We start from the raw sequence: 22,718 nt of genomic DNA, 5'->3' as shown, positions 1-22,718 counted from the left end.
TTTCCTTGTCCTCCAGCATCTTATTTTGGTGGCTCGCAGTACTCACCCCCTATATCTTCCATTTCTTTAGATAGAAAACATTTGTGCTAGTTTGAACTAACAATGAAGGCAAATAACAGCTTATCATCATCATCATGGGGTGTTAGCATCTCCGAAACCTTCGAGTTTACGGAGAAAGAGAGAAATGTGGCTTTCATTTTACTAGCCATATGGTCTGTTCTTGTCATAACTGCGATCAAATATAAGTGTTTCAGATCCCGTCCAAATGATGCTCAAGTCGATGTAGAACTGGCTGCTCAAAACTCAGATGTGCTCCCGCCAGGTACTCTGTTCTTTGTAACTTACTGTTAGTATCTTTACTTTCTTCTTATTTTTAATGTATAGTCAGATATTTCTTTAATAATGAATAAAAATATCACGTTTATAAATATAATTGGAGTCGTTATATGTATATGATCCCACACTGAAAATTTTTTCTGGTTAAGCCACTGTTGAGAAAGGCAGGGGAATTGCATTAACAAAGCAGACCCGTAGATAAGACCTTTTGGACAGGATTTAGAGTAAAAATTAACAAGTTTCAGAGAGAGAGAGCAAATTATGGAATTATGAGCGAATCAAAGTAGCAGCCATGCTGGCGTGTTTGAATCTGCAGGGTATTACATTGACGACGCAATCATATAAGAATAAGGGGAGGAGAGAAGCACATGTGTGGGTATCGTGATTGAGCTACAAACTGAGTCCGTAGCTAAAGCTTAGATTCTTAGAATCAGAATCGGAAAACCACACATGGTTATTTTATACCAACAATCTGCTTTGTTCTGTTCTTGTATTTGTAGTGTTTGATTATTTTGTGGTTACTTGATGTATTTTGCAATGGAATCTTTCTTCTGAGAATAATGCTTTTTACAATGTCTATTTTCATTCCTCCAATTTCAGGTTATGAGCAGCCATGATCGATCGGTTTCATAAACTCCACTACTGAAGAATAAGCTGTCGAATTATATTAAACTATGGCTTTGACGATAATTGTTTCTTTATTATTATTGTTGTTATTGTTGTAGATGTTATAACTCTACGTAGTGTAATAATTTTTATTTTTATTAAATTTTAGATGTTTCCAGTATCCATGGAAAATGATTGTAATTCGGGATTGGATTTTTTTTTTAATTGAATTTCAATGTGTATTCAGGGATTATGTTTATCTATTATGACATATTTGACAAGTTTGAATTGAATTTTGTGTTATGAGCCTGGAGTTCAGAACAAGGACATTGAAATTCCTCATTTCTTTATTTGGTGTGAAATTCCTCGTTTGACACTTAAAACATTAACTTCACTCTCCCAAATGGCCAAATCCAACGGCTACAATTTGTCTCCCCTATCTAGGGCCAGTCACCCCAGTACTCGCTTTTAAAAAAGAAAAATGCTAGGGGTAGTTGAACCTACCTACCATTCCTCCTAATTTCACTTCTTATTTTTATTTGGAGCCTCCTTTATATACCAAGCCTCCTTCTCTCTTGTGTATTTTTTTTTCTCTTCTCTCTCGAAAACAAAAATCCCTCGATTTGGACAGAGATGGCAAAATCGTCGAAGCCGGCGTCATCCGATGAAGCCCTATCCAACGGCTCCAATTCATCAGAAGAGGAGCGAATCGACGACCAGATCAACGACGACGAAGATGACGAAGAAGTGCACAAAGGCGTTGCTCGCTCTGCCGCTGCCTCCGTCGAAGACGATGACGCCGCCGGTGATGATAACACTGACGGTGCTGGCGAGGTAATTTTTTTCATTTTCCCCTCTTTAACGTCCTCTCTTTATTTTGCTTTCGAATTTTTACGATTTTGGTTGTCGGATCTAGTTTTTTGCTCATTATTTCTAGTTAGGGTTTGCTAATGATTGTAGAACTTAGTCTTTCCACCTTTGAATAATTTTTGCTTCTAGAGTTTTTAATAGGTTGCTGAGAAGCTTAATTTAAACTCTATTGTTATTTATATTTACATTTTATGATGTTTGAGTCTTTTCTTTTCCGTATAGGATAAGTCTAACGGGGCTGATAAGCAAGAAAAGGAGAGGCTAAAGAATTGCGGAAACTGAAGAAGCAGGAGATTCAGGAAATATTGGATGCTCAAAATGCTGCCATTGATGCTGATATGGTGCATATTCTGTGTAAAGGTTTGCATTCGGCTAATTTTAATCGTAATATATGGTTCACTAATGTTTTGTTTCATGGCAGAATAATTAGGGGAAAGGGCGGTTGAAGTATCTTTTGCAGCAAACGGAGTTGTTTGCTCATTTTGCTAAAGGTGACCAATGACATCGCAAAAGAAGGTGAAAGGAAGGTATACATGTCTACTTTTTTTTTTTTTTTTTTGCGAAAGATGTTGAAAATGATGATTTGTCTTGTTTATGGTGTCTTTATGATACTACTGGTTGTGAGTGATTGGTATTGTTTTCTATTTGGTTTTTAATGATTTTCATACTAATGGTTTCTTCCACTTGTTAAATTTAGGGGCCATCATGCATAGCAAATAACTGAAGGGGAAGAAGATGAAGAGTGCCTCAAGGAGGAAGAAGTTGGTTTGCCTGGAAACACTCGATTGGTGACTCAGCCTTCTTATAAGTTCTCTCCTTCTCTCTCCAAACACCCTATGAACACTTTTCCAAACTGTCCGACCATAACAACACAAGAAAAACAGATAATCCTACATTCTGCTTTCTCAGTACAAAGAATACAAGGAGTAGTGTCTGATATACTTCACGAGTAGAACCTGGAAAGGGTACTTAGTCGATCCAAAATGGCCATCCAAGCTATCAATGAGAATTTTGATAGCTTTATGTGTTTTTTACTTTTTTTAGTGGAGCCTGGAAAGGGTGCTCAGTTAAAGTGGTTTCGTTTATCTTTTATATGCTCTTTACTTTCTTCTTTTTCCTTTCCAGGTATTTAGGGAAAGATGAGGGACTACCAACTTGCTGGTTTAAACTGGCTTATACAACTGTACGAGAATGGTATAAATGGAATTCTTGAAGACAAAAGGGTAGGTGCTGTAACCATAACTTCTGAAGATTGTCTATTGTTTCAGTTCATTGTCAATGCTTGTTTTTAAGATCACAATAAGCTTGATCAAGGATATGTTATTAGCTGACGTTTGTTTACTAATCTTTTGAATGCAGGGACTGGGTAAAACTTTGTAAACTATCTCCTTATTAGGCTATCTGCATGAGTACCGAGGAATTATTGGCCTTCATAGGGTTGGTGCTCCAAAATAAACTGTGGATAACTGGACGAATGAAATACGTTGATTTCCCCTAGTCTTGCGATCTGTAAAGTTTCTTGTTAAACCCGAGGAAAGAGTAAGTTGCTTGACGCTTGCTTTACTTATTAGTCTCTCTGTTTTTGGTGAGGTTTGGTGCTGAAATGGTCTTTCGGTTCCAAGGATAGCACTATCACTGATGAAGACATTGATAGAATCATTGCTAAAGGAGAAGCTGCTTGCTTGAACTTAATTTAAGCAAAGCGTTTGCCAAGGTGGTCCGACAAAACCAAAGGAGCCTCGGATTTTGCACAAGGTTATGCTTAAAATCAAAGAAATTGGAAGTTTCGCAGAAATAGTCTCTAGGGCAAAGGCCGCGGTAAAAAGTTTTGAAAACCTTTAACGTTATATTTATTTATGTAAAATAAATTTAACTCAAGTCTCCCCCAAATGAAAGTTGTTAATTTTATGGTTTTATAACTTCATTTTCTTTACTGCAAGCTAAAAAAAATTAAAATTACATTGCTATTTGTTTACGTATTACATCCACTAATCATTGCATACAAATTCGTAAAATTAAGAAATTTGGCATAAATTTTAGATTACAGTAATGTGAATTTAATAAAAGTCGTAGGGCCCAAAAATCCGACAGTGAATGTCTCCCATAGGGGAAAAAATGGTATACTGCTAAATTGATATCTGATAATAAATGATCTCAGGAAACGAAAGTGGGGATCGTCCTAGCGACACGTGCTATCTAATGTTAGGCCATTGAAAAGCTGGGGCCCTCATAGCCGTCATCTAAATTTTCTAATTAATATTGGACACGTTCATCGTAGATATCTGGTAAGAAAACTTGCATTAGGTAAAATTTATAAATTTTTTGAAAAAATGATTTAATTAAAATTTTTATAAAAAATTTAAATCGATAATTTAATAAATTTTAATGTAAAAATTAATAATATATAAAATTATTAAAAATATTATTTATAATTTAAATTTAATTGATATTTTTTTAATGACAAATTTTTATTAAAAATATCTATTTAAAAATCTATATCAAAATTTATTAAAAATTTTTTAAGATTTTCATAATTGATTTATATAATGATTTCTTAATCTGTTAATTTTAATTTTAAATTTTATTTTATAGTTTTTAATTAAAAACTTTACGAATTTCGTCTAAAAAACTTTTGTTTAAATTTTTCCCTAACATATCAAGCCGACATTAGCATTTTTAGGAATTCTATGGAAATTTTAATCCTTCTATCAAGTTTTCTCATGCGTACAGCTTATCCCATTCTCTCAGCAGTTGCCTTTACAGAGTGAAGAAGAGAAACAAAAGCAAAACCAAACAATGGCGACAACACTCGGCAAACTGAGCTGCCCAAAATCAAAGTATCCATACCTCCATATATTTTTGTCTAACCTCAACGTGCCACGTCGACATTTTAAACTTACGTCGACATTTTAAACTTACGTAAAATCGTATGTTTTAGTTGTTTTGAGATATTTAAAGTTTTTTTTTATTATTATTTTCACTCTTTTCTGCTACTTTCTTTCCTTATTTTAATATAATCTCCATATATATATTGTTTTTTTTGTACCATAGGTTAACCATACGTGTAACTTGGCCTTCTTTTGTCAAACAAAACGGTGCGTTTTGTTTTTTTTTTTATATTTCAAATATTGGGTTTGTTATCTTTTCCTGTTTAATTCATCTTTTTATTGTCTTCTTCACAATTAACTTGATTTTTTTTTCTTTCGTTTTTCCCATTTTCATCTTACCCATTCACTTTTTCTTGTATGCTTTTTACATTTTTTGTTTTTTTTGGACTTTTGCTTTGTATCTGGGCTATTCCCCTCTTGTTCTATTTTAAATAATAATTGCCTCCTCTCTATCAATCTATTTTTTTTTTTTTTTTTGGAACATGAATATTGTATTTTACATGTTTTGAATTGAGAATCTAGCAAAGGAATGGAAACTTTTCAGCATAAATGGTAACTACTCAAAGATGGTTTTGGCTAAAGAAAGAAGAAAGAGAGAATTTCTTGGTCGATAATGGGAAAGCATTTTTTATTTGGTGTTCTTTGTGATTAGGCGATGGAGCTCACTTTTTTGTTATTTTTCAATCATGTTTAGTGATTCTCAAGTTTGACTAATGATGATTTGAATTTTTTAGTTGGATTTGCGTTATCTTTTTTTTTTTACAATATATTTTCTTTGTAATTTTTTTAATAGAATCTAATTAACTAAATTAATCTCTTAACAAATTTAATCAAAATAGAACTTAATAATTGTTGTTTATCATTTTAGAGAGCATTTCAATGTGGTGAAAATATGTTATTTGCTATTTTTTAAAAATATAATAATATAATAATAGATTTCCTTTAATTTCATTTAAAATTAAGTCATCGGTTATTAATGTAGTTAGTATTTTACAAAATCAAATTGTGCTGCTTTATTAGTTAATTGTCTTATTACATAAATTTTATGCATTTAATTTTAGAATTGTGATACTTGATTTTATATTTTTTGTTAACTTTTTGGACATTTCTAATCGGCTTGATTTGGAAATAATATTAAAAAAAATAAATATAATAATCATACTAAAGTGTAACTAATTTATTGCATATATTAATCTTGTTACTTTCTCTTGTTTAGCAAAAAAAAAAGAGATTTCACTTTTAATATTTGTGACACTAATTTATTTCATATATTAATTCTGTTACTTTCTCTTATTTAATTTAAAAAAGAGAGATTCCACTTTTAATATTTGTCACATTAATTTATTTCATATATTAATCATATTATTTTCTGTTGTTTAGTTAAAAAAAAAAAGATTCCACTTTTAATATATGTCAAAGTATTGTAAGAGATTATAATGCTAACGGATAAGAATTAATGGTGTGCTTTAAAAATTATGCTTTTAGGTTTTTTTTTTTTTTTACATTAGAAGAATAAAACATTAATACAAGTAAAAAAAAAGAAAGAGTTTTGATTTAAAACTAAATCTTTAATGTTTTTTCATATACTTTTAATCATTAAATTAAAAGTTCGAAGATATTTCTAAGTTAAATATCATTTTTTATGATCTCTAAATTAATTGATTAGTAATACTTCTTTTGCCTTTTAGTTAGTCTTACGTGGTTGTTATATTTTTGTTACTATTTGTCATAACGTAACGATGAAATGCTTTATCATTTGAGTACATCATCTATCGGTGTTATACGTGTCATCAAATGCTAGAGTTCTTTTTTTATTTTTTTTCCATTTTTCCATTTTTCCATTGGAAACATACTCAAGCCAACCAGGAAAAAGCAAAAAATTCCGGTGAGTGTCAGCATCCTATGAAACCTATGAAAACAGTGTCAACAACCAATATCTTTGCTCCCATAAGGAAGCGGTCACACAGTGCAAATTGAAAACTCATATAAATTGAAAACTTATGCTCATAAAAAAAACAGACCCGGCCATTATTCTTCTTTCTTCCTCTTCCTCCTGCCTGTTTCCTTGTCCTCCAGCTTCTTGTTTTGCTGGCTCGCAGTACTCACCCCCTATATCTTCCATTTCTTTGGATAGAAAACATTTGTGCTAGTTTGAACTAACAATGGAGGCAAATAACAGCTCATCATCATCATCATGGGTGTTACCATCTCCGAAACCTTCAAGTTTACGGGGAAAGGGGGAACTGTGGCTTTCATTTTACTAGCCATATTGTCTGTTCTTATTCTATCTATATTTTATAGATATTATCTATATATATATATATCTATATATTATTTATATATATTTAATATATATTTATGAGATTCTGTTGAAATGCGCTTTTATTTTCAGTTTCTGAGCGATCTCCCTGTGAGCGAGCTTATGGGAATGATTTTAACCAAGCAACTGGAAGCGACCAGTTCCAATCAACAAAGAATACAATAATTAGGAAAAAAACTATACAACTTTTTTTATTTGTATTTGGATATTCTTTATTGTTTTAACGATCAAATATAAATGTTTCAGATGCCGTCCAAATGATGCTGAAGTCGGTATAGAACTAGCTGCTCAAAACTCAGATGTGCTCCCATCAGGTACTCTGTTCATTGTAACTTACAGTTAGTATCTTTACTTTCTTCTTATTTTGAATATATAGTCAGATATTTCTTTAATAATGAATAAAAATATAATGTTTATAAATATAATTACAGTCGTTATATATATATGATCCCACACTGAAAATTTTTTCTGGCTAAGCCACTGTTGAGAGTGGCAGGGGAATTGCATTAACGAGGCAGACACCGTAGATAAGACCTTTTGGACAGGATTTAGAGTAAAAATTAACAAGTTTCAGACAGAGAGAGAGAGAGCAAATTATGGAAGTATGAGCGGATCAAAGTAGCAGCCATGCTGGCGTGTTTGAATCTGCAGGGTATTACATTGATGACGCAATCATGGAAGAATAAGGGGAGGAGAGGAGCATATGTGTGGGTATCGTGATTGAGCTGCAAACTGAGTCCGTAGCTACAACTTAGATTCTTAGAATCAAAATCGGAAAACCACACATGATTATTTTATACCAACAACCTGCTTTGTTCTGTTCTTGTGTTTGTGATGTTTGATAATTTTGTGGTTACTTAATGTATTTGGCAATGGAATCTTTCTTCTCAGAATACTGCTTTTTACAATGTCTATTTTCATTCCTCCTGTTTCAGGTTGTGACCAGCAGCAGCCATGATCGATCAGTATCACAAGCTCCACTGCTGAAGAATAAGCTGTTGAATTATATTAAAATGTGGCTGTCACGTTGTTTGTTGTTGATGTTATTGTTATTATTACAGCTCTTTTTTTTTTATTGAATTTTAGATGTTTCCAGTATCCGTGGAAAATGATAGGTATTCGGGATTGGAACTTCCCTTTTTATTGGGGTTGAATTTCAACGTGTTTTGGGTAGGTTTTATCCCGAGTACATTATATCTACTGACATATCATACAAGCATGAAGATTTTACTATGATTAAGTTTATCTATCATAACATATTTGACAAGTTTGAATTTTATTTTTTGTTACATCATGAGTGTAAAATTTTAATTCAAATAAAGAAAAAAAAATTTATTTGAAATTAAACTTTTGATGTCTTTTAAAATATTTTTAATCACTAGTCTAAAAATTTTAAAACTTTTGAGAAATTTAAATTAAATTTTATGTTATGATACTTGAGTTTAGAATAAGGACATTGAAATTCCTCGTTTCCCTATAAATGGTATGAAATTCTTCATTTGACACTTATGACACTTGAAACGTTAATTTTAAGATTGATAACAGATCGAATCAAAATAAATTTTTATTCGTTTTGATTTAATCTGATTTTATAATAATAAAATTTGAATTTGATTCGATTTAAAATTTTTTTAATTTTTTATATTTTAATTTGAATAGAATTAAAATTAATAAAATATTATTTTTTTTAAAATATAAATATTATTTTTTAAATATAACTATATAAATATATATAAATAAAAAATTAAAAAATAATTTTATATAATATCATATCGAATTTATTTAAAATACTTGATCTTGATTTTTTTTAATATTATAATCGAAACTCGACGGAATCTGTCAACTCTAATTAACTCCACTCTCCTAAATGGCCAAATCCAACGGCTACAAGTTCTATCTAGGGTCAGTCACCACAATACTCGCTTTTCAAAAAATGAAAAATGCTCGACTGCCCCAGCAATCCTCTTAATTTTACTTCTCATTTTTATTTGGAGCCTTCTTTGCATACCAAAGCTCGTTCTCTCTTTTTGGCATTTTTTCCCCTTCTTTCTTGAAAATAAAAGAAACCCTCCATTTTAGAAAGAGATGGCAAAATCGTCGAAGCCGGCGTTGTCCGATGAAGCCCTATCCAACTGCTTCAATTCATCAGAAGAGGAGCGAATCGACGACCAGATCAACGTCGACGAAGACGACGAAGAAGAGCTGAAAGCCGTTGCTCGTTCTGCCGCTGCCTCCGACGAAGACGATGACGCCGCCGCTGAAGAGAATACTGACGACGCTGACGAGGTAATTTTATTATTTTCCCCTCTTTAAAATGTTCTCTTTATTTTGCTTTCCAATTTTTACAACTTTGGCTGTCGGATCTAGTTTTTTGCTCGTTATTTCTAGTTAAGGTTTACTAATGATTGTAAAATTTTACTTTTCCGCCTTTAGTCTTTCCACTTTTGAATAATTTTTGGTTCTACGGTTTAAGCTTAATTTAAACTCTATTGTTATTTATATTTAGATTTTATGGTATTTGAGTCTTTTCTTTTCCATGTAGGATGAGTCTAACCGGGCTGATCCTGAAGTTGGTAAGCGAGAAAAAGGAGAGTCTAAAAGAAAAGCAGAAACTAAAGAAGCAGAAGATTCAGGAAACATTGGATGCTTAAAATGCCAATATGGTGTATATTCTATGGAAAAAGTTGGCGTTCAGCTAATTTTAAGTGTATTATTTGGTTCACTAATGTCTGGTTTGAAGGCAGAATAACAGGGGGAAGGGGGGGGGGGGTTGAAGTTTCTTTTGCAGCCAACGGAGTTGTTTGCTCATTTTGCTAAAGGTGACCATTCAACAACACAAAGGAAGGTGAAGGAAAGGTATGCATGTCTACTATTTTTGCTAAAGATGTTGAAAAAGATGATTTGTCCTGTTTGTGGTGTTTTCATGATACTACTGCTTGTAAGTGATCGGTATTGTTTTCTATTTGGTTTTTAATGATTTTCATACTAATGGTTTCTTCCACTTGTTAAATTTAGGTGCATCATGCATCAAAAATAACTGAAGAGGAAGAAGATGAAGAGTGCCTCAAGGAGGAAGAAGTTGGTTTGTCTGGAAACACTCGATTGGTGACTCAGCCTTCTTGTAAGTTCTCTCATTCTCTCTCCAAACACCCTATGAACACTTTTCCAAACTGTCCGACCATAACAACACAAGAAAAACAGATAATCCTACATTCTGCTTTCTCAGTACAAAGAATACAGGGAGTAGTGTCTGATATACTCGACGAGTAGAACCTGGAAAGGGTACTTAGTCGATTCAAAATGGCCATCCAAACTATCAATGAGAATTTTGATAGCTTTATACGTGTTTTTTATTTTTTTTTAGTGGAGCCTGGAAAGGGTGCTCAGTTCAAGTGGTTTCGTTTATCTTTTATATGCTCTTTACTTTTTTCTTTTTCCTTTCCAGGTATTTAGGGAAAGATGAGGGACTACCAACTTGCTGTTGTAAACTGGCTTGTACGACTGTATGAGAATGGTATAAATGGAATTCTTGCAGACAAAAGGGTATGTGCTGTAACCATAACTTTTAAAGATTGTCTATTGTTTAAGTTCATTGTCAATGCTTGTTTTTAAGATCACAATAAGCTTGATCAGGGATATGTTATTAGCTGAAGTTTGTTTACTAATCTTTTGAATGCAGGGACTGGGTAAAACTTTGCAAACTATCTCCTCATTGGGCTATCTGCATGAGTACCGATGAATTATTGGCCCTCATTGGGTTGTGGCTCCAAAATCAGCTCGGGATAACTGGATGAATGAAATACGTTGATTTCGCCTAGTCTTGCGATCTGCAAAGTTTCTTGTTAATCTCGAGGAAAGAGTAAGTTGCTTGACGCTTTCTTTGCTTATTAGTCTCTCTGTTTTTTCTCGTTATCATGATTCTTACTCTTCTAATTTCTCAGAGATACATCTGTGAGGAATTACTAGTTGCTGGGAAGTTTGAAGTTTCGAAATGGCCATCAAGGAGATGTCTGCCATGCATCGTTTTAGTGGGCGCTATATACAACTTTGTGAAAGGTGCACAGTTTTAGTCTGCCATGCTTCCAAGTTGGTTTTCAACATTTGGGAGGCACCATTGGGAAATTCCATGGAAAGTCCACCAAGCTTTCCTTCGCATAAAGCAAGTGAAAATTTGTTAATTGATTCAACTTTTAGTAGCCTTTGTTGAAAATTTGTTCCTTGTGTTTCTCATGTTAAGTTAATAAATTGGCGCAAAGATATATATCCTCCAAAGAAAAAGGGGCAATGTCAGTGCATGAACCGAAGCAAGTGAAATTGTAATTGTAAAAATTTTAGAGATATTCAGGATTTTTTTTATTTTTTATTTTTAGGAAGTGTCTATGAACATCCAATTTCAAAGGTGGATCCGCCCACGGAAAAAGGTGTTATGACCCTCAATGGGTAGCCAAGAGGCCTAGGTTTCGCAAGCGCTTGTGTGCATTTTTGTCGGGCTTCTTGTCGGGATCAAAAGAGACAAGAGGAACCATATGCAAACCGAAGCCATTAAAAGTCAGAAATTATATGGAAAAGTTAGATCAAGATTCATATTCACTTTAGTCTATTTTGATACAAAATCAGGAAACTTAATCTTATATGATAGATGCGAGTATGTTTTTTTTTTTTTTTGGGTGTTTGTAGCTGAGGCCCTCACTAGTCTTAGTCAAACATCTAACACGCCAAAAACAACATTGACCATATGGTGCTGAAGTTGATGTCCGCGGTGACGTAGAGCTAGCAGCTGGAGACTCATAACATATATCAGTATGCTTTACTTTTTTTCCTTTATTTTGAATATCATGTTTATATAATTAAAGTTAGGTATATATTTATCTTCATTCCTCCTATGTCTGGTTATCACCAAAACGAATCATGTGTATGTTTAATTTTGAGTACATTTTTTATATATGTATGAAGTTCTTACTATGTTATGATTAATTATTTAAGGATTAAGTTTATCTATCTATCTTGACATATCTTGAGTTTAGAAGAAGAACATTCAAATTTTCTTTGTAATAAAACACAAAAAGACTAGCAAAAAAGCATAATAGAAGGGTAAAGAGAAGTGGAAGAAAAATTCCAAGCCATTAACAACTTACCACGGAAACTAATCTCGTAATTCAATAAAGCACACACGCTTAACTTCGTCTTGTTCTAATGTTCAATATTCTTAAGACGGGAGAAGAAAGTGGAATCCACCTCATCAGTTGCTTCCTCAGTTCAACCGTAGCTTTGGTTTGGTTGTTTTTTGCCTTGACTTTAAATTAACAACTTTAAATAACTTTAAGCAGTGTCTTACAAAGTAAGCAATCCTTTGCTCATACAAATTATAGAAAAAACTGATAAATACAGCATTAATCTAAATCAAGAATAACACTTAAAAATTAAAGTATCTTCGCTTATAAATTTTATTTTAATTAAATTATAAATTGATTATTTCAATTTAAAATGAGTAAAATATAAACGAATTACCCCTATTTTTTTTATTTGTATATCTATTATTTGTAAACAAATTAGTGGAACGGCCTTGTTTTTTTTTCGGCTCTCTTAAAAAATTTGCAAATTTCGGCCCCTTAAAAAAATTTGAAAACATTTAACGTTATATGTTAAAATCAGACAAGAGGAACCATTTTCAAACAGGAGCCATTAAAATCAGAAATTATGAGCTATGTATGGGTTCACCATGGAAAAGTTAGATACAAACGTTTATTACATAAAAAAAGTACATGCCAAACTAATTTATACCATATATTTGAACGTCTTAGAATATCAGACATTGTAAATTTGAAAGCTTCAAAAACAATAACAAACCATTAGAAGATAGTGTTTTGACTATTAGAAATAGCTAAACGATATTTTTAATTAGAGTCATATTCATATATTAATCCGTATTGTATAAATACATAATTTTTTTTTACATTGTATCATTAAATTTTAACTTTTGCTTGAAATTTAATCATTTTAAATATTATAAGAAGAGTAAATTTAATAAAAAAATCAACATATCATTTTTAAGTTTATAAATTGAGTTGGGAATGACTTGATTATTGCTTTTATTATTTATATTTTACTTTGCAAAAGATATATTTCGATATATAAAGTAAAAAAAATATTTTTGAATAAATAAGAAATAAGAAATAAAAATTTATATTTATATTTATATACAATAAAATATATATGATTTTACCTTTTACTTTATGTTTTTATTAAATTTAATGGATAAGTATAAAAAAATTACAACAATTTTAGTATTTCTAAAATTGAGTGGAATTAAATTGATTCCTTACTTTGTACATAAAATATCCACAAATTAAAGAAATATTAGATACCTTCTAGATCTCAGGCATAGACATTAGCGTCGTAAATCTCAATTTGCAATTGGGGTGATTTTGACATCCTCCCCCTCGATACTACAGAGGTAGACTGATGTGGGCCATTCTTAGCTCGAAGAAACTGGGGCCATCAGCATCACCATTTGCAACTGAGTAGGCCACGTGTACGCTCTGATTCTCCCCCTTGATACTATGGCGGCATAGAATGATGTTGGGCATTCTTAGTTCAAAGAAACTGGTTCCAACATTCTTCTTTCTTCCCTTCAGCATCTCAATTTGCAAATGGGTAGGCCACTCTCAATTTGCAAAGGGGTAGACCACCACGTGTACGCTCTCAATTTGCAAATGGGTAGACCACGTGTACGCTCTGATTCTCCCCCTTGATACTATGGAGGCATAGACTGATGTTGGGCATTCTTAGTTCAAAGAAACTGGTTCCAACATTCTTCTTTCTTCCCTTCAGCATCTCAATTTGCAAATGGGTAGACCACGTGTACGCTCGGATTCTCCCCCTTGATCCTATAAAGGCATAGACTGGTGTTGGGCATTCTTAGTTCAAAGAAACTGGTTTCCATCATTCTTCTTTCTTCCCTCTTTTCTCTGCGTGTTTCTGTATCTTCCATTTCTTTAGACAAAAAAAAAAAAACTGTGCTAGCTTCAACTAAAAATGGATACAAATAACAGCTCATCGTCATCAAGTGTTACTGTTACCACCTCCGAAACCTTCAAGTTTAATGGGAAAGGGGCAACTATAGCTTTGCTTTTGTTTGCCATGGCTGCTCTTCTCATAACCTTAATCATATATAAATGCATGGGAGCCTGCCGAAATGGTGCAAACGATGATGACCAGGGCGAATAGCCAGCAGCTTCGGTGGCGACGTAGAGATGGGAGCTCGGAGCCGCGTATAACTAGCAGCTCGAGACTCAGAACGTGGGATCTCATGCATCTTCGTGACTTTATTTTTTTTCTTTATTTTGAATATCATGTTTATATAATTAAAGTTAGATATATATTTATTTTCTTTCCTTCTACAACAGCTTTTCAACGAAACGAACCATGCTTCGTCTGTTTTCGTTGATGGTGATGATCATGATCATGATTTTTAACAATAATTTTGATTCTAATTTGAATTGAAACTTTATTTTTATGAGTTAAATTTCAATATGTTTTGGATGTATGTTATAGGTTAAAAAAATTAATAAAATTTTATATAAAATTTATATTTATAAATAATATATATTTTATATAATTTTTTATTATAACTAAATAATAATAGAATTAAAATAAAAAAAAATTATAATCTGTTCTAACAATCAATAAATTTTTAGAATTTTAAGCAGACGAGGATTGTAATTAGGGTTGACATCGGGACGGAGATTGTAATTAGGGTTGACATCGGGTCGGGTTTTGCTCGCCCCGAATCCGACCCGATTTTATCATCAATAAACCCGACCCCCGACCCGACCTGAAAATTTTTTTATTTTTTTATACCCAACTTCGACCCGAACCCGATATTATATAATTCGTACCCGATTCGATTCGACTTGAAATTAATAAAAATATTATTTTTTAAATATAAATATTTAAAAATATAATTATATAAATATATATATAAATAATTAAAAATTAATTAAAAAATAATTTTTTAAATAATATCGGATCGAATAAGATCGAATATGCCTAAAATCCGACCCCGATTATTTTTCTAACATTACTCGACTCAACCCGACCCGACCCGAAATCTGAAATTAAAAAAAAAAAAAATTCGACCTTATAAAATCGGATCGAATCGAAACCCGTCGAAATCGGGTTGAATTCTCATCCCTAATTGTAATTCTATCTACTTTATCGAATACGTGACAGACAAGGAGGCCCCACTAGAAGTTAGCAACTCTTGGATTTGATCGTGTATCTCCATTCTCCACTAAAAGTAATTGGCAACTGTTTTGATTTGTTAATAACGATCAACCCATAAAAGTAAGACCATGGAATCATCATGGAAGGCTGTGAGATTGCAATCAAAAGACGTATAAATTATAATTTTTGCATCCTAATGAATTAGCACGGTGAAAAATTAGTCAATCATTCACTAGCCATTTGTGGTCCAAATGGTGATCGGCCAGTCAAGGTTTTTTTTTTTTTTTTAAATTTTATCCTTAAGTTTTATTACTATATAAAAAATTCCTTAAATTATTTTTATTTTGATTTGTTATCTAAAAATTAAAAAAAAATTCTTAATTAATAGAATAAATAAATTTTATTACTTAATAATTTAATAAAACTTGCCTCATTTTACAGGGAAAAAAGAGGAAGTAATATCACTAATATGAACTACAAATATGGGTTGGGCTGTAGTTTGCATTTGCATGCTAGATTCTGGCTTTTGGTATGGACTTCAGAATTGGACAGAACTAGTTATATTTGTCCTAAGACACCATCTGTACTTGGCTGCCTATCAATTTTTGCTGAAATATAGTCTACCATAGGTATAAAAGCGATGGCTTTAGACAACTATGATAATTTTCTCTATTATTTTTTATATTAAAGAAGCAAATTGGGAACTTTCTTATCAAAAGAAAGATTTTAAATGTGGTTTCATTTTAACAGGCTGGCAAATTTTGCATTTAAAATGTCAACGAGGATAGCATTTTAAACGAACAAATATGAATGAAAAAACATATATTTATATTCATTTATTTTTAAAAATGTTCATAATCGATTCATATTTGTCAAGAAATTATTTTATTCGTTCATGTTCGTTCATTTAAATAATAAATTATTTATGTTCAATTTGTATTCGTTCAATTAAATTAAATAAGCTTGTTTATAAACATTAAACGAATATATTCACATACATATTTACGAACATATATAAATAAATATATTTATGAATAATAAACAAATCATAACCAAACAAATTTAAACAAACAAACCATAAACAAACTTAAATAAATATAAATGAATCCAAATAAATAAAAATAAACATTAAAATAAGATTAAAATAAATAATAAAAATATAATTTTATTAGTATTATTATAAACTGACAACAAACGAATAATAACAAACAATAAACAAACAAGTTTTAAATGAATCATAAATAAATTTATTCATAAACATAAATAAACGAATAAAATTCGTGCTTGATTTTTTAATAAAATAACGTACAAATAATATTTAAAATTATTTATTAAATTTAATAAATAAATAAAAATAAATAAAAATCAAATATATTCACGAACAATTTCTTAAAAATTCTATTTACTTACACTCCTAAGTAAAGGTTGATTGAGTGATAATGATTGAACTTTCGCAATTCGATTTTCGATTTTCGATTTTCGATTTATAAATTCAATGGAATCTTGACTGATACGTACCTAAATTTTTTTGTTTATCGTCGTCTGGTACATACGGTTTCTCTGTTTTGTCATTAATGTGGAAATGTAGATAATGCGAGAAAAAAACAGGGATAGTCGGAAGTATGCACGTCTGAACTTTTTGGCTGACGAGGCAGTCGATTGTCCCATATCTACCAGTGAGTGCATTGACGTCTGCATGTGAATTGTCTTCGGGACATTAAACAATCAAAACACCTTAAATTGGATGCCAACAACCCAATTGAACTCGAATCATCGGCAGCAAGCCATTCAGTTTAGTTAGAAGAGAGAGATGGTGAAAGGAAAGAAGTAATTACATAGAGAACGATATGATGATAATGATAATACATGAAAAACAATATCACGAAACCTCTCTTTGTATAAGCCGAATACAGGACCGACTCAGAAATCCATACACAACAACTGTACGAGACATCCACACAAAACCCACTAAGCCTATAACATCTCCTGTAACATGAATCTCAGAATAAAATAATAAAAAAAAGCCTAAATATATAGATTAACATGTTGCATACAACATTGTTTTTGGCTGCAGAATTTACCTGTGAATGCCTCACATCAATTAACCGCTCTCGATCCCTTCTTTAACCGTGTTTCTTCATTCAACCACATAATTGAAGCATTCAGTTTGATACTCAACTACAAGAATGATTATAGGACAAGCAACAACTGTCAAAGTTGGATACATGCATGAACTCTTATTTCCTGGGTAGATATGGAGACTGACGGTAAAGGATGGGTGGTGTATCTTCAATGTTTCTTCTTTTCCATTGACAACCCTTAAAATGTTACAACATGTCTATGTCTTCGCTTGAATTAGTCATTCATACCATCAAAGCTACCCATTGGGTTCGCCCGTTTTTTCTCCCTCCATTTCTCACCCCATACTTTAGCCTCTGCAACAGCATGTTCTCTATCAAGATCACGATTACGTGGAATTTCCCTTGCTCTCACAGCATTCAGAGGGCTGCCTCTATGAGATTCCTGTCGTTCTGAATCGTCCAAACCCCATTTCCTCCCTGATCCTCCATCAGTTTCATTCCTAACTAACTCTGCACCGGTGCTCAATTCCCTAGCATGATTCCTCTTTCTGTAATCAGGTGAATTTCTGTGAGTGGATGGAGAACCATGCTGTCCACGCTCATCTGGGATGTCAAGCCCATCTGCCATACTCCTTCGATCATCCTTGGGTCTTGGAGTTGATGGGCCAACTCTGTTGCTTTGATTGCTGGGTGCATTTGGGTCATAGATTTGCGAGGCTAAATATGTAAGGGCTGTCACAACATCGCCTATTAGAGGCCTTGTAGCAGCTTGTTCCTGCAAACACATTGCTGCAACTGCAAGAGCTTGGTATAATCCTCGCATTGGATAACGACCTTGCAGTAGTGGGTCAGCCATTTTGGGAAACTTCCTCCGATCTTTGAAAAGAGGTCGGGCCTACAAACCCCCATTTTCACAAGATAGAAAAGAAATACAAGAAAGCTTGTTTTAAGTCAAAGCAGTAATAAGTAAAATATAACAGTCATTCTGCATAAGCATAAACTTTGGAAGAAATTTCTTATGTTGGAATCATGGCAGGATAGAGGAATAAAGAGCCTTACCCATGCAACAAGATTATGTTCTCCAGAAGCACGCATATTATCAATGGCCTTGCGCCCTGTGATAAGCTCAAGAAAGACCACTCCAAAACTATAGACATCAGATTTTAGGGTGAGCTGGCCAGTCATTGCATATTCTGGAGCACAATATCCATAAGTGCCCATCACACGTGTGGACACATGGGTTTTGTCACCAACGGGACCCAGTTTTGCAAGCCCAAAATCTGATAATTTAGGGTGATAGCCCTCGTCAAGAAGGATGTTGGATGATTTTAAGTCCCTGTATATAACAGGAGGATTAGCTCTATCATGCAAGTATTCCAATCCCTTGGCTGCACCAGCTGCAATCTTCATTCTAGTATTCCAGTCCAGAGGTTCCTTGTCTGATGGAAGATCTGGAAACAATTTTTACAAAAAAAAGAAATCATTGTGGTCTGCCAAAAGTGTGATTATCTAATCTAATGAAATGAGTGCGAAATAAGCCACTAAAGAGTATACAGCTAAAATTGAGCGCAACCCTAAGTACAAGAGTATCAGTGAAACACAATTTAAAATGTGTTACTCATAAGAGATGTCAATTAAAAACTCAAGCCAACAGAATAGTTTCAAGGATGAGATGATTCCACATTGATGGCTTACTATCAAGAGTGAAGACTCTTATGTCCAGCTACTTAGAGATATATTCTATTCATGTGTGTAGGTTTATTCTCACAATAATAACATCACGGGGCCATTTTCATAGTAACAAGTGAAGCTAGATTTCATCTTTATATTTCGTTGATGCCAGAGAATTTTAGCATAAATGTTTATACTTCCGGGAAAATTGTTGATGCTGTAAGGAAGCTGCCTAGTAATTCAGATGGTTCATTTGTATATCACCAAGACATTTTCTTTTGACATCCAAACTTGTTAAATAACCAAACAAAAGCAAGCAACAAGCTAATCAAAGTAGAATTTTGCCGGTATAGAGTCACAGGTTAGTTTCTCCGAAGGTCATACTTCATTTCTTAAGGTCTTATAAACTCATGCAGAAGCTACTTAGCTAACTTCATAATTTCTCTTTTTCTCCACATTACAACTAACTACCAACCTTGTTGGGCAAAATGTAAGTCAGCCTTTTACTTTTGGAAACTTAAACCTAGTTTGGAACTTGTGGAATCATATTGAATATTAGGCAATCCACATCTCTAGCAAAGAAATCTACGTTTATACACAGCTGTAGACTTTCTCTCTAGTTTATTACTCAAATAATCTTGGTTTTTACCACAAGAAAGAAAAGATGCATATAACCAAACACCTAAAAAAATCACACATAAAGACACTTGTGGACACAGCCTCAATCTATGTCCATGCAGTGCTTCAAAATATGCCAAAAATCTTTAGGAGAGCTCAAAACGGGGTCATGAAGAGGCTGGGCACCAAAGCAATAGAATGTCTAGTTACTTATTGTCTAGTAGCATAGATGAAACCAAAAACAATCAGCAACAGACCATTTTTTCAGAAACAAAAACCATTCTGCCTGCATTAGAATTCTACAAATCATGATATCTTATTCTAACAGGAATTAACTCTTCATAACATGTTAAAAGACCTCAATAGAAGGAAGTATTGTTTTACCAAAGTCAATCAAATGCGGCTTCATCAATAAATAATTGGTAATTAAGGCTACAAGCCTTATATTGCAATTCACTCAATTGAAAAATTGTAGTTCCTGAAGACAGGCAAAAGCAAAACAGCCATGCATAATTACTCCTAATGTCATTCAGTTTTCAAGTTGACATTGCAATCAAACCAAAAGCCAGAGGACTTCAAGTATCATGAACACCAAAAAAATGTAACCCTTACCGTGTAAGTGATCCTCCAATGATCCTAAAGGCATAAACTCATAGACAAGGAGGCGTTGGTCCCCATCGGCACAATAACCAATCAAGTTGACGAGGTTTGGGTGGTGTAAGAGGCTAAGCATAAGAACTTCAACAAGAAATTCTCTATTTCCCTGAAGCCCGTTTCTATCAAGCTGTTTGACAGCAACTACCTGAAAAGATAAAACAATTATTAAAGAATAGATTAAACTAATATGATTCATAGTCTTCACACCCATAATTCAAAATAAATAGTAAAAGATTACAAAACTTACACTATGAGCATATTTAACATCATGGGGATCCCAAGTCTATCAGATAAAGCAAGCAACTTAAGTGCAATCACATAGCATAAGAACATGTTTAAACCACAGTCATTTAGATCTATTTCAAGTATCTGTTACAGACCTGTCCTGTACTCTCCAAGTGGCCCTTGTAAACACGTCCAAAACCCCCTTCTCCTAATAGACATTCTGGTCTAAAGTTCTTAGTGACAGCAGCAAGCTCTCGAAAGGTAAATGTTTGTGCTGCAATATTTGCTGTTGGTCCATCCTTAGGTACTGCTGGTTCCTTCTTAGGCTCAGAAGCATTCCAAGATTTTGATTTTTCTGTTCAAATAAGTGAATCAGATATATTAATATATGAAAGAAGGAAAATAGAGAACAATAGAATTACAATTAAAAGGGTCAAAAGTTAAAGGTCATCTTCCTGTAATTGTGGCATAAAGTGAGCACAAATGCTCGTTGCAAATTTATTTGCAACCACTATAAACCTTAGTCACCTAGAAATGGAGATGAACCCTTTTATTGCTCTAGAATTGTGCACCATAATACACTTCAATAGAATACTTAAACTTGTTTCTCTTGCACACAAATTAACCATAAAAGTGAAGTCTCAGATGATTATATAATGTAATATTAAAATTACGACTTTGGAACAGCATTTTACATTCTAAGTGGAAGAATTACGGATGAACAAGAATTTACAAGAAAATTAGAAAATCTGCCTTCCTCAAACTAAGAGCAGATCTCCCAAATAACTCCTTAGGTCCTCCATCTGGGTAAAATTCAAACATATCCACTAACTAACAATTCATCAAAGAACAACCATCAACACTCGAAGGTAAAAGATAGATAAATTGATAAACCATCTAAATCAATCAAATACCCTAAAACAACCATCAATGTATCAGATCAAACTAGAAACATATTCTAACAGCTACCTATCATCAAAAACTCAAAAAAAAAACCAAGAAAACATATAATTCAACATGCCCCAGCTGATCAAAAACCAAAAAGTTAAGCAACACAGAACAAAAAAAAAAGAGCAAAATTTGGCTAAGAAAATGAAAGCCTTTTACCTGAATTAACTCTATTAACATGATGAGACTGTCCAACTGAGCCCTCTTTAGTTGAATCTTTCTTGCCCAGTTCTTTCACAGAGCCCCCACCATTCTTCCCTTCCTTGTCTGATGATCCCAAACAAGGAAAACACCCACCCATACTCAAAATCCAAGCAAATCAAACAAAACCCAGAATTAAAAACCCAAACTTTAGACAATTCTTCAACAACTACTCCAAACCATCTTCGTTTTCACACTTTCAACAAAAGACCCATACCTAAATTTCCCCTTAAAAGTTCAATCTTTACCAACTCCTTTCCCCCTTCAAATCCTCTCTCTTTTAGCTTCCCTCTCCATGATCTCAAGTGCCCATTTAAGACAAAGATCGAGACCAAAGTGGCAGATCAGCAAATCGAAGAAAAAAAAAAAAAATATATATATATATATATTATGTTGTGCAAGTGGAGGAGAGGGTAAAGAAAAGAAAAAGAAAATAAAGGAGAAACGAATATGAATAGAGTTTAAATTTACTTAAGTTGCAAGTGTAAACAAAAGTGAAAGGCCTGGCTTTTATTACTTCCGGTTTTAGTTAATTTTTTTAATCTTTAATTGTGGTGAAATTTACGGTTGTGGTTAAAAAAAAAATGAAAATACAAAATTAGGGAAATTTTACTATTTAATAATCGGTCAGAGAAAAAAAGAGTAGGTCTCACTTAAGATCATGTCCTTACACACTTGAGATGGACATTCTCAACACATGCTTAAAATAAAAACTATTTAAAAAACAAAAAAGAAAAACAGGAGCTTTGATTTGGTGTAGTTGACTTCTTATTTGCCCTTTTTTGAGTTTTGAATTTTGGGCCGTTGGATTAGGTGGTGATTGGGTGTGATGGATAAGGTGTTGACATATTGATGCTGGATCCAACAATGTTTTATTATTTTTTTAATTGTAAATCTTAGAATGTCAGTTTCTGACAAAATGTACATGAATTTGCACCAATTACATTTAATTTTATATAGCAATTTGTGTGATTATATACAAGACATTCCGATTATTAGAGTTTAATATTTTATTTTAAAAATTTTAAGTTAGACAGTATAAAATCTATAAAATGAAATAAGATTACTATT

General features: G+C 32.7%; 2 protein-coding genes and 1 long non-coding RNA gene across 3 annotated transcripts; 2 read left to right on the top strand and 1 right to left on the bottom strand.

Moving 5' to 3' along the window:
- Positions 1–1,463: 1,463 nt before the first annotated feature.
- On the top strand, positions 1,464–2,153 carry LOC149510825 (uncharacterized). The gene is made up of 2 exons (XR_016334870.1): positions 1,464–1,776; positions 2,035–2,153. It is a non-coding gene; the product is annotated as an uncharacterized LOC149510825 (long non-coding RNA).
- A 6,807-nt stretch (positions 2,154–8,960) lies between these two features.
- LOC111279146 (uncharacterized) lies at positions 8,961–12,014 on the top strand. Its single transcript, XM_089756717.1, has 6 exons — positions 8,961–9,306; positions 9,563–9,876; positions 10,036–10,141; positions 10,466–10,563; positions 10,700–10,879; positions 10,962–12,014. Exons 1-2 carry the CDS (start codon positions 9,106–9,108, stop codon positions 9,767–9,769), a joined length of 408 nt encoding a protein of 135 aa, XP_089612843.1. The 5' UTR covers positions 8,961–9,105; the 3' UTR covers positions 9,770–9,876; positions 10,036–10,141; positions 10,466–10,563; positions 10,700–10,879; positions 10,962–12,014.
- A 5,043-nt stretch (positions 12,015–17,057) lies between these two features.
- LOC111279144 (serine/threonine-protein kinase PBL27-like) lies at positions 17,058–22,001 on the bottom strand. Its single transcript, XM_022866037.2, has 5 exons — positions 21,606–22,001; positions 20,654–20,853; positions 20,229–20,418; positions 18,387–18,778; positions 17,058–18,222 (listed from the first exon to the last, which is right to left on the bottom strand). Exons 1-5 carry the CDS (start codon positions 21,745–21,747, stop codon positions 17,602–17,604), a joined length of 1,545 nt encoding a protein of 514 aa, XP_022721772.2. The 5' UTR covers positions 21,748–22,001; the 3' UTR covers positions 17,058–17,601.
- Positions 22,002–22,718: the final 717 nt, after the last annotated feature.

Source organism: Durio zibethinus, chromosome 27 (assembly GCF_047325235.1).
Source record: "Durio zibethinus cultivar Kanyao isolate XHJ-2024 chromosome 27, ASM4732523v1, whole genome shotgun sequence".
NCBI lineage: Eukaryota > Viridiplantae > Streptophyta > Magnoliopsida > Malvales > Malvaceae > Durio > Durio zibethinus.
The sequence above is the reverse complement of the archived record's forward strand: the minus strand, read 5'-3'. Positions and strand labels throughout refer to the sequence as shown.